The sequence below is a fragment of the Primulina huaijiensis genome, chromosome 5 (assembly GCF_012295235.1).
Source record: "Primulina huaijiensis isolate GDHJ02 chromosome 5, ASM1229523v2, whole genome shotgun sequence".
Classification (NCBI taxonomy): Eukaryota; Viridiplantae; Streptophyta; class Magnoliopsida; order Lamiales; family Gesneriaceae; genus Primulina; species Primulina huaijiensis.
This window is the reverse complement of record NC_133310.1, coordinates 14,986,421-14,997,798: the sequence shown is the minus strand read 5'-3', so window position 1 is coordinate 14,997,798 and position 11,378 is coordinate 14,986,421. Positions and strand designations below refer to the sequence as shown.

Sequence of the window (11,378 nt, the reverse complement as noted above, 5' to 3'; positions counted from 1 at the left end):
GGTGAATTCCCGACTACAATGCACTGGCTCCTACACACTTCGCAATTGCACCCAACCTCGCCACCTTGTGACCCTCGCGGAGTCGATAAATGAGTCAAAGCACAATCCTATTATGTAGAGCCTCAGTGCTGTCCCTGGTCGTAAGGACTAATAATGTACAATCACAACAACGGACTTTTCCTCTTGATGAATGATAATCACTTGGAAAGTCCGATGGAGGATTGTTCTGTACGATCATCGTATGATTACCCATCATATGATCGGACATCTCTATGTCCTTACCATGAAGCACGGTACACAACATCACGGATTCTAGTCTCAATCTCAAGCGACCTTTATTCTTATTTTAGGCAGATGAATCGACTAGAAACGAATTTAGAATATACAATGTTTACAAATGAGTTTCAAGATCAAATTACGAATAATTTGTATTAAAGTACAATCAAGGGCTTTATCTATGCTGATTGTATGGGTATACAAATAAAGTAAAATGAAACCATAAAAACTTAAATATCAAGGGCTTTATCTAACAATAAGTATTACACTGTATTTCTGTCTTTAAGTAAATATCAATTTGCCAACTTAAAACCCAAATATTGTCTCAAAATCGCTCCATAGATCAATTTCAAAACTTCCGAATTAATTTGAATTAAAAGTTGAACACCATCTTAGTATATAATTCAGTTCTAATTCTCTCCCAGGTACATAGGCGTGTTGGTAATGCTTAGGATAATGTGAGTAGATATTCTTCGACATCGTATGATCGATCTTCGTGTGGAGCATATTGCTCACTAAAATATTGTGGGATATGTGTTCTGTGGGTCGATATTTGCAGTCATCTCCTTTAGATCTCTGCTTACTCGTACACATTTATCATTTCTTCTAATTCAAGAGACATCTGACAAGGTTTCCCATTCATGGGTAACTTTTTGAAAAAAAATAAAAAATAATTCGGTTTTGATTCGTATAAAGGGAAACCTTTTGAAAAAAAAATAATTCGGTTCGGATTCGTATAAATAAGAAAGAATATTAAATAATGGAAAATCTAATAAAAATCATATTTCATACACTTATTTCAATCATTGAGGTGACAAGTACGTATGCCCTATGCCAATTTACATACTTAAGTCCATTTTTTATGAAAGAAATCTACATTATATTGTAGTAATATAGTTATTGAACACCAAATCTTGATTATTTTGATTATCTTCGAGCGATCCTACTCTTCAATTACAAAAAGTTCAAATCAATACAAGAGATAGCATAGAATCTCACTCGGAAACGTATATAAGCCACAAAAGTAACATAAATCTGTCTTATTTCTTGCCGAAACCACACATGATGCACATAATGTCTGATGTGATAAATATATCCTGCCCCTTAGAAGGAACACCATTCCGCAACCACAAATTATTCAACCCGGAAGCAAGAATAGATACGATAACGAAAAATAAAGATAATGTTACAACACAAATTGATCAAGTGTTCAATTCACGAATCATTCTACGAAATACGCGAGATATAACCCATTCTGCTAAATCAAGAATCTCAGTTCTTTACAGTAGTCACGTGCATCAACAGCATCGAGACAACATCAGGGGAAACTCTTGAAGCCTCTTCCTTGAGGTGAGAGATCTTTTCATCTGTCTCCTGTTCAAGACGCTTCATATTGGCACCCGAGTCTCCACTGCTCTGTTTAAAGAACAGGAAGGAAATCAGAAATTCTTGCAAGAATTTGGCAATCTTACCATTCAGAAACTTGTGGCACTGTAATGGAAAAAGAACTAATTTGACAGACAATTTTACTCGAACGACCTGCCTCACGTTCTTCCTAATTTTCTGTCAATATCCTTACCTCTGAAACCTTTTTCTGAAATTCAGCTTCTATTTGAGCACGGAAATCAGCAATATCCTTCTCAGCTTCTTCTTTTGCCTGCTTCAACCTATTTTGCTTTGCTGCATGGTAAAGAAAACGTAAATATAAATCGCCTGTCATATGGAACCTTCTACACAACATACAAAAAAGCTAGAGCTGAATGAATGCAAAGTTTTAAAACGAGTTAAGAAAGTATATAAGAACGATGTTAAACAGAGCCCAACATCAAGATGATGTAGCTCAAAGTCTTTTCCTCCTCACCATAAAGTACAAATATAACACACCTAGTCACTAAGTTAGGGGGAAATCAACATAGGTCATCATAATAGTAAATTTAAAAATATATCTCCCTTCTATTTTTAGGTCGGAAAGAAATATATTGACTTGTAATCTAAGCTGCCAACCCCACCTAGCTCGAAAGTAAATTCGCACATAAAAGAGTTGGGTTCTTGAAGTTACAAAACTGAGACAAAGCCAACGGAAAAATACTAGATATGAATCATTGGAGGCAAAGAGTAATCACCGGATCTAGCAGTATTGACAATGTGCTGAGCTTCTTGTTCTGCTGCTAGCAAGAGTTGAATTCCATTCTGGCTACCACTGGCTGCCATACTGTAATATCGAAGCCAGATAAAGGACATGCCAATAAATGGAAAATTAATTGAATACTGCACATTTTAGCGCTGTAACAATGTAGCACTACCACTTATCAGCCATAAAGGTTAACTTTGAGATCTAAAAGGGGTAAGAAAAAAATAGCAGTTCTCCGTGCGCTATTCAGTCCAATTTTGTTTGAAATTATTCATTGCATACAAAATATTGGAACTTCTGCAGCAATACTTAAATGCAGGTACTTGCGTTTATCAAGGTCATCATTTCACTTGTTCCACCCGGTGAACTGTTTAGAAGGTGGCCATTGCCAAACTCTTATCGGAGTACCAGGAGCATTCCACGAAGTTAAAAATTTAAGCTAATTTGATACAATCATGTTTGAAATTATTAAGATAATGTGAAATCTTTAATTTTGTGTATTGCTCTGTAGTTGGAATGGTTTCCTTTTTAATATCCTTGTCACAGTATTATTTTTCGTCGACATATAGAGATACTAATTGTACTCAAAGTTAAGAAATAACAATAAAAGCTTACATCCTTCGGGCAATTGATCACGTATTACAGATAGCTGAACCATGAAATCCTTTTATGTTGCCTTATCATTTCCTTCTCTTATTATAATTATTAAAATAAAAGCAAAATTATAATTAATCTGAGATACAAACAACTGTATCAATCTTTTTGTAGGGGTGTCAATTCGGGTAGGTTGGGTATTCAAAAATTGTTCAACCCAAACCCGAACCTGAACCCGAGCCAACCCCAAAACTCTAAACCACGAACCCGAATCAATCCGATCAACCCGAATAATAAAGAAAATTAAATAAAATTCAAATAATAATAATAATATTTTAATTTAAACACATAATAACAAAATATCCCTCATATATATGATTTAAATTTGAAAGTCTAATTGTAGAAAAATAAAGTATATTTACTAAATCTAAGAAACAATTGTTTAAAAAAATAAAAATTGTCAAAATAAATATTAAATTAAATTATGAAAATTTATGATCTAAATATACAATAAATATTTTTTCAGACATACAATATACAAAAATGTAGACAATATTTATTAATTACATTTAAAAAAACAATTAAAACTTTTGGGTTGACCCAAACCCAGCACAACCCGATCATTTTTTTCGGGTCAGCTATCGGGTTCAACCCGAACCCGAAAACCCCAAACCCAAACCTAATTTTTTTCGGGTTGAACCGTGTCGGGTTGGTGGGTCGTGTCTGATTTTGACACCTTTTTGGTTAGACTGAAAAATGGAAACCAAAAATTAGTTCTCATATTTGAAAAACCCGAAGGCATTGCCAGATCCAAGGCTTATAATATTCACTGATGAAACAGAAGGGTGAGTATGAGTCGGTTGTAAATAGTTTTGAAAATATTTTTAACCACCTCAGTTATCTTGAAAATCTAGTGAAGAAAAGACCAAACATATAACATCCTCAACACCGAAATTTGAGTACAAGAAAGAGAACTACCTAAACTTCACTCTTCTACGCCCATCATTCAACTACGATCGGAAACCGATTTCTCACAATAAGACACCAGATACACTTCGAATAGGAAAAACTGATGGTCTTAATTTGCGAAGGAAACTATAGTAACTCAAATAAAAACCACGGATAGAATAGTCGAATTGTGACTACTATATTAGAATTCAACCTGTCCTTCATCAGATCTTTGTCCCGGAGGACGATCCAGTTTCATCATGATATTTGAAATAAACAAATCCAAACACAAACCGAAAATTAATTTCCAATTCAAATCAGTAAAAGCATTTATTTCTTAGAATGCCAATGTGATTCACGCAGATAATTCAGAATCATCTGTGGTGTCAAAATCAACCCTCCGTATACTCAAATAGGAAAGCCCATTTCAATAATCGTCACAAAATCATGAGTGAAAACCCTCTAGTCCTCACTCAGCCCAGATCCAGTCATATCAATTCAAATCCAACCGGAAGAAAAAGGAGGAAAAAAAACCCATCAGAAAACAAGACCCAAATAATCATCAAACTCGATCAAGCAGTAATCTTCCCCAACAAAATTCAAATCCCATCATATTCCACAACCAAACATCGAATCTACATCACGAGAACATTAAATAACAAATTTATCCACCGAGTTACAGCGACCATCACTGTGAAAAATAAACCCAAATCCGAAGCACAAGAAACGAATTATAGATTATACTTTTTATAATAAATTTCATTGACGTGAAAAATCAAGCAAGTAAAATAATAGTCAACCTCGAAGAAGAGCAGCGAGACCCAACAGTTAAGAGAGAACAGATACCTGAAGAATCGGAATGGGGACAATCTTTGAGAGAAGAAGATTTGCAAATTGCAGGAGGATTCTACCTTTTGTAAAAGGTGGCCTATGAAATTAAACTAATAAATAAAAATATTCTCTTGAAAATTATGTCCCCAGATTTCATAAAAATAAAACAAAAAACTAGAGACGATATCATATATCGTATTTTATAATATAGATTTTTTATTTTGGTCATCTATAAAAAAGTATTACTTTTTATGCTAAAAGTATTACTTTTTATTGTGAATTAATATCGGTAGGGTTGACTCGTCTCACAGATAAAGATTAGTGTTACCGTCTCACAAGAGACCTACCCAAAAATAAAACTCATAAAATTTCTGTATATGTAATGTCCAAAATTAAGATGACGTAATTCAAATGCATGCGAATCTATGGAATATGGATAATAGTTAATTAATTGATTTTAATTGCTAAATTGATTATGTGATATGTTTATAGGATGTTTAAGTAGTTTTCTACTTAAATGCATTAAAATGTATTTTTAAAGATTATTCGAGTTGCGATCGAAGAACGGAGACCGAAGACTGAAAAATGGAAAATATTTTTATTAGTTAATTGTTTTTAATTATTTAAAATAAGGTTGATGTTTTTTCTTATTTTTGAAAATAAGGATTTTTGAGGTGATTTTATACAGCGGGACGTAATTTTTATCGGTATACGATTTTAATCAAAAATACGAACGTTTTGACAATCCGACTAATAATTTCACAAATTTTATTAAACAAAATAATTTTTAAAAGCACTAATGGGCTTATTGGGCCTAACTAACCTAGTTATTGGGCCTAAGCTATGATTAGTGTTTTATTTAGTATTTAAAATACAAATCACCCCACAATTGAAACACAAAACTCACTCCTCCCTACCCCTCACACACAAGACTTCTTTTCACTCAAAACTCACGGCACAAACAAGGGTTTTGAAGGAAAAGTTTCGGCCATCTCTAGTTTTCAAGCAAGGGTTCTCGTTCGTCGTCGTTCTTCACATCTCAACTTAAATTCGTGGGTTAAATACGCAAAGGCACGCCATACTCTTTCCTTTACTCATCATCACACCATAATATGAATTTATTTGTGAATTGTATGAAAAACAAGTGACACTTTTTAATTATTTTCGTTTTTGTACAACACATGAAATTTTGAAGCATGTTTTTGATCCTAAACTTGTTGTTTATGTATACGAAGGGGCTGCCATGATTAGGAAACGGTTTATATTTAAACCGTCGCTAACATTAGCGACGGTTTCAGAACATTGTCGCTAATGTTAGCGACGGGTTTTGTAAAACCGTCCCTAATTTTAAACATGCGACGGGTTTTGTTTAAACCGTCGCTAAAATTAGCGACGGTTATTTTGAAACCGTCGCTAAATTTAAAAGTAGTGACGGTTTTTAAAACACCGTCGCTAAATATTGCAACGTTTTCCAAAACCGTTGTTGTTTGTCCGAAAACCACGCTAATCGACAACGGTTTCTTAAAACCGTTGTCGATTATCCAAAAAAACACGCTAATAGACAACGGTTCATAGACCCTAAAAAAACGCTCAAAGACAACGGTTTATAGAACCGTTGTAATTGACCCCAAAAACCTTTGTCTTTGACCCTGAAAAGACAACGGTTTTTAAAAACTGTTGTCTTTGACCCCCCGAAGACAACGATTTTTAAAAACCGTTGTCTTTGACCCTCAAAAGACAACGGTTTTGGATAAAACCGTTGTTAAAAACATACGACAACGGTTTTTGTGAAAAACCGTTGTCGTAAACCGTTGTCGTATGATAAACATAAAAATTGTACATTAATTAAATGTTTTATAATATAAATATATAGTTTTTGTTTTATTAAATGTTTAAATATTATATGTTATCTAATAAATTGTATAAAATATAAGTTGTTGTGTAATTACAAGTTTTTACTATTTTTTTACAGGTTCGATAAAATTAGAATAAACTTGGCTTTGCAAATGGGATTAAGATAATTCTTGGACCTGTAGAAAGTTGATTATAATATCTACAATATTATTGACAAGCATGAGATAAAAATCCTCTCACAATTGGGATCAAATTAAGCAACAAATAAAGTTACCAAAGGAGTGGCAGTTTTACCATGCTCTAGTATTTTGACCATATCTCTCAAATTACTTGGTCAAATGGTTTGAAAAAAATACCACAACTAGACAACTGAATTATCCACATGTTTCTTTTTATGTGAAGAAGCAAATTCGGAGAAGAAGATTTTCAAAAGTGATGTGTAATATAATATAATATCTTGGAACACCAATGAAGACTTATGTGTAAAAAAATAATATTTTATTTGTGGTTGTCTCCCCAAATTTGGCTATAAATAGGGGTGCATTGTAATGTATTGAGATATCCCTCATTCTATGAACAAACCTTTGAGTTCATAATATTTCTCTCTATATTTTTCCTTTATTTCTTCATTTAAATACAATTAGCATGTTAATTTCATATTCAAAGTTTTACACTTTGAATAATGAATAGCTAACTTCATAAAGTTGAGATGATAAGGTGAAACTCTTGGCATTATAATAAGGTTATTAAAATGTAAGAATCTATGTTTTATATTATTTAATCATTATTTATTGTTTATGTTATATTTATTTCTTTAAGCATTTTTATACCCTACTTATAAGTGGGAGTTTTGATTTATTGTTGCTATATGTTACACTAAATTCTTGGAACCATTTAAATGTTTGTTTGGTATTACCAACCATTTAAAGTGGATGCCTTGATTTATTATATATGAATATATTATAATATTAAATTCTTGGATCCATTTAAATGTTTGTTTGGTTCTACCAACCATTTAAAGTGGATGCCTTGATTTACTATATATAAATATATCATAATATTAATTTCTTGGTACCATTTAAATGTTAGTCTGGTTTACCAACTATTTAAAGTGGGAACCTTTATTTAATGTTTACAAATATATATAGCACAATAAATACTTGACCACATTTATATGTTTTGGTATATATTATATACTTATAAGATAATAATTTATAACATAATATAAAAATGATTATTTAATATATTGGAACCATTTTATTAAGTGGATTTCAATATTGTTCGTTAATGTTAACTTTATTAAAATACCAAGAGTGGATCCTTTAATCTCAACTACTTAAATTAAAATTTGAACAATTAAAATTTACCCATTAAAGATTCAAACAATTAAAATTAAAAAGAAACAAAAACAAAAACAAAACAAAAAGACATTGTAGTGGACTTGTAATTACCTTAGCTTCCCTGTGGATACGATATCGGACTCACCGAATTATACTACTTGTGGACAACCTGCTCTTGGGAGTGCAACAATCAAAGTGACAACAAGTTTTTGGCGCCGTTGCCGGGGAAGTATAATTTAATTTCAAGTCTATTTAATTTTGTTTATAGTTTATTTTTCTTTATTTGAATTTTTATTGCTTTTGTGTGTTTTTATTCTTTTGCATTTGCATTTGCATGAGCATTATTTGGTCACGTACACTTAGTGGTCGACTCATTCGAAATAACCCTTTATTTTCACAAAACATGGCGGAAGAACCCATCCAAGAAAATGAAGATGAAATTCAATCTCAACATGATCATGATAGACGAAGAACACTTAGAGATCACATGAATCCTACACGTACTAGTGCACCTTCATGTCTAGTTTTTCCCCCTGATGCATCTCATTTCAATTTTAAGCCTGGTATTATCCAACTTTTACCCAACTTTCATGGCTTAGATTCTGAAAATCCATACATGCATTTACGAGAATTTGAAGAAGTGTGCAACACATATAATGATCTAAATTGTAGCATGAACACCATTCGACTTAAGCTTTTTCCTTTTTCTTTAAAAGATAAAGCTAAAACTTGGCTACAAAATCTTAGATCGGGATCCATTCGAACTTGGGATGAATTGCAACAACAATTTTTGAAAAAGTTTTTTCCATCTCATAGAACAAATTCTTTCGAAAGGCAAATCATAGCTTTCACTCAAAAACAAGGAGAAACTTTTTATCAGTGTTGGGATAGATATAAAGAATTGCTTAATCTTTGTCCACATCATGGTTTTGAAATTTGGAGAGTTGTTTCTCAATTTTATGAAGGCTTAACACCTAAAGATAGGCAAATGGTTGAATTTATGTGTAATGGAACATTTGAAGATAAAGATCCAAATGAGGCAATTGAGTATCTCGATTCATTAGCTGAAAATGCTCAAAATTGGGACACTATAGGTACAATCGAACCATCAAACAAGATTCAATCTCCTACATCTGGTGGAGGTATGTACACTCTCAAAGATGAACATGATCTTCAAGCTAGATTTACCTCTTTGGCAAGAAAAGTTGAGGCACTTGAATTGAAAAAGAATGGTCAATTAAAATCTGTTCAAGAAATTGCATGTCACATCTGTGATACAAGTGATCATTCTACAAAAGATTGTCCCACTTTGCCTTCTTTTAAAGAATGTCTCCATGAACAAGCCAATGTTTTAAACAATCTCAAAAGGCCAAATTTTGAACCATTTTCTCAAAGTTACAATCCAGGTTGGCGAAATCATCCAAATTTTAGTTGGAGGAATGATAATGCTGCACAATTTTCACAACCACATTTCCAAAATCAACAAAATTTTCAAAATTATGCACCTTATGTTCCTCCACCTAAAAGGAATTTGGAAGATATATTGAATTCTTTCATTGCAAAGCAAGAGTCTATCAATACTCAAACTGCTCAAACCATGACAGATTTGAAAGATACTCTTGCTAAATTTGCATCTGCACTTAATGTTCATGAAAAAGGTAAATTTCCTTCACAACCTCTGCCTAATCCCAAGGATCATCATTCACAAACTGGAACTTCTGGAACTCAACCGATGGATCAGGTAAAATCTGTTATTACCCTTCGAAGTGGTAAGGTTGTGGAAAAATCCATTCTTGAACCTTGTGAAGATGATGATAAATCAACTCCAAAGGGTAAGGAAGTGGAACCCATAACTTGCGAAGAGGAGGTTCAACAGACAGTGTCACCACCATTCCCTCATGCATTGAAAAATACAAAAAAATCAAATTTGAATTCTGATATATATGATATTTTTAAACAAGTAAAAGTTAATATTCCTTTATTAGATGCAATAAAACAGGTACCATCATATGCCAAATTTTTGAAAGACTTGTGCACTGTGAAAAGAAAATTGAATGTGAAAAAGAAAGCATTTTTAGCCGAACAAGTAAGTGCAATCATTCAAAATAATAATGCTTTGAAATACAAAGACCCTGGTTGTCCTACTATTTCTTGTATTATTGGAGAACGAAAGATTAAAAAAGCCTTGCTTGACCTTGGAGCTAGTGTGAATTTACTTCCATATTCAGTTTATCAAGAACTCAATCTAGGCGAGTTAAAACCTACTTCGGTAACACTTTTACTTGCTGATAGATCTGTTAAAGTGCCAAGAGGTATGGTAGAAGACGTGTTGGTCCAAGTTGATAACTTTGTATATCCTGTCGATTTCATAGTTTTAGATACACAACCTATCGAAGCTTGTAATGCAATTCCTGTAATTTTAGGTCGTCCATTTTTAGCAACTTCTAATGCTCTTATAAATTGCAGGAATGGAATAATGAAGTTGTCATTTGGTAACATGACCTTGGAGCTTAATGTGTTTAATCTTTGTAAGCAACCACATGACAAAGGAGATGAAAGTGAAGATGAAAATCTTATTGAAACTCTTGTGGAAGAAAACATTCAAGAAGGGAGTACTCGTGATCAATTAGATATTTGTTCAATTGAAACTGTTAAAGAAAATATTGAAATTGATCTTGATGATTTTATCAGGTATCACTCGTTACCAGGATCAGAGAAAGAATTTGATGCAAAATATGAGAACAAAGACGAACCACCCATATTGGAGTTAAAACCCTTGCCAGAAGAATTGAAGTATGCATTTCTTGGAGAAGATGAAACATATCCGGTGGTAATTTCTTCCAAACTAGCAAGTGATGAAGAAGGTAAATTAGTTGATATGCTTAAAAGACATAAAAATGCAATTGGTTGGACACTAAAAGATCTCAAGGGCATTAATCCACTAATTTGCACTCACAAAATTCACTTAGAAGAAAATGCAAAAACATCTCAACAACCACAAAGGAGATTAAATCCACACATGAAAGATGTTGTGAAAACTGAAGTTCTCAAACTACTTGATGTTGGGATTATCTACCCTATTTCTGATAGTAAGTGGGTAAGCCCAACACAAGTAGTTCCGAAAAAATCTGGCATCACAGTGATAAAAAATGAAAAAGGTAAATTGTTAACAAGTCGAGTCCCATCTAGTTGGCGGATGTGTATTGATTATAGAAAATTAAATAACGCCACTAGAAAAGATCATTTTCCATTACCATTTTTGGATCAAATTTTAGAAAGAGTAGCAGGTCATCCATACTACTGTTTTCTTGAAGGATATTCAGGTTATTATCAAATTCCCATTGCACTCGAAGATCAAGATAAAACTACATTCACATGTCCTTTTGGAACATTTGCATTTAGAA

General features: G+C 32.8%; 2 protein-coding genes across 3 annotated transcripts in view; one reads left to right on the top strand and one right to left on the bottom strand.

Moving 5' to 3' along the window:
- Nucleotides 1–1,301: 1,301 nt before the first annotated feature.
- Nucleotides 1,302–4,930, bottom strand: LOC140976668 (V-type proton ATPase subunit G 1-like). Of its 2 annotated transcripts, none has more exons than XM_073440919.1 (4): nucleotides 4,796–4,930; nucleotides 2,400–2,488; nucleotides 1,856–1,956; nucleotides 1,302–1,692 (listed from the first exon to the last, which is right to left on the bottom strand). In XM_073440919.1, the coding sequence occupies exons 2-4, from the start codon at nucleotides 2,485–2,487 to the stop codon at nucleotides 1,549–1,551; spliced, it is 333 nt and encodes a 110-aa protein (XP_073297020.1). In that variant the 5' UTR covers nucleotide 2,488; nucleotides 4,796–4,930; the 3' UTR covers nucleotides 1,302–1,548. The 2 variants fall into 2 exon arrangements, with proteins under 2 accessions (XP_073297020.1, XP_073297021.1); XM_073440920.1 differs by having other exon boundaries at nucleotides 4,750–4,808.
- Nucleotides 4,809–11,378, top strand: part of LOC140977662 (uncharacterized) — a 33,411-nt gene continuing 26,841 nt past the window's right edge. Inside the window, exons 1-2 of the mRNA XM_073442407.1 lie at nucleotides 4,809–4,872; nucleotides 9,300–10,838. Coding sequence (XP_073298508.1) covers nucleotides 4,809–4,872; nucleotides 9,300–10,838 — 1,603 coding nt within the window. The remainder of the gene's footprint in view (nucleotides 4,873–9,299; nucleotides 10,839–11,378) is intronic.

Excerpts from the sequence above, each read along its gene's own strand:
- LOC140976668 (XM_073440919.1), bottom strand. The coding sequence starts at position 2,487 with ATGGCAGCCAGTGGTAGCCAGAATGGAATTCAACTCTTGCTAGCAGCA. Across the intron at positions 1,957-2,399 it reads TGTCAATACTGCTAGATCCG|CAAAGCAAAATAGGTTGAAG; the intron begins GTGATTACTCTT and ends TTTACCATGCAG. Across the intron at positions 1,693-1,855 it reads TTCAGAAAAAGGTTTCAGAG|AGCAGTGGAGACTCGGGTGC; the intron begins GTAAGGATATTG and ends TTCTTTAAACAG.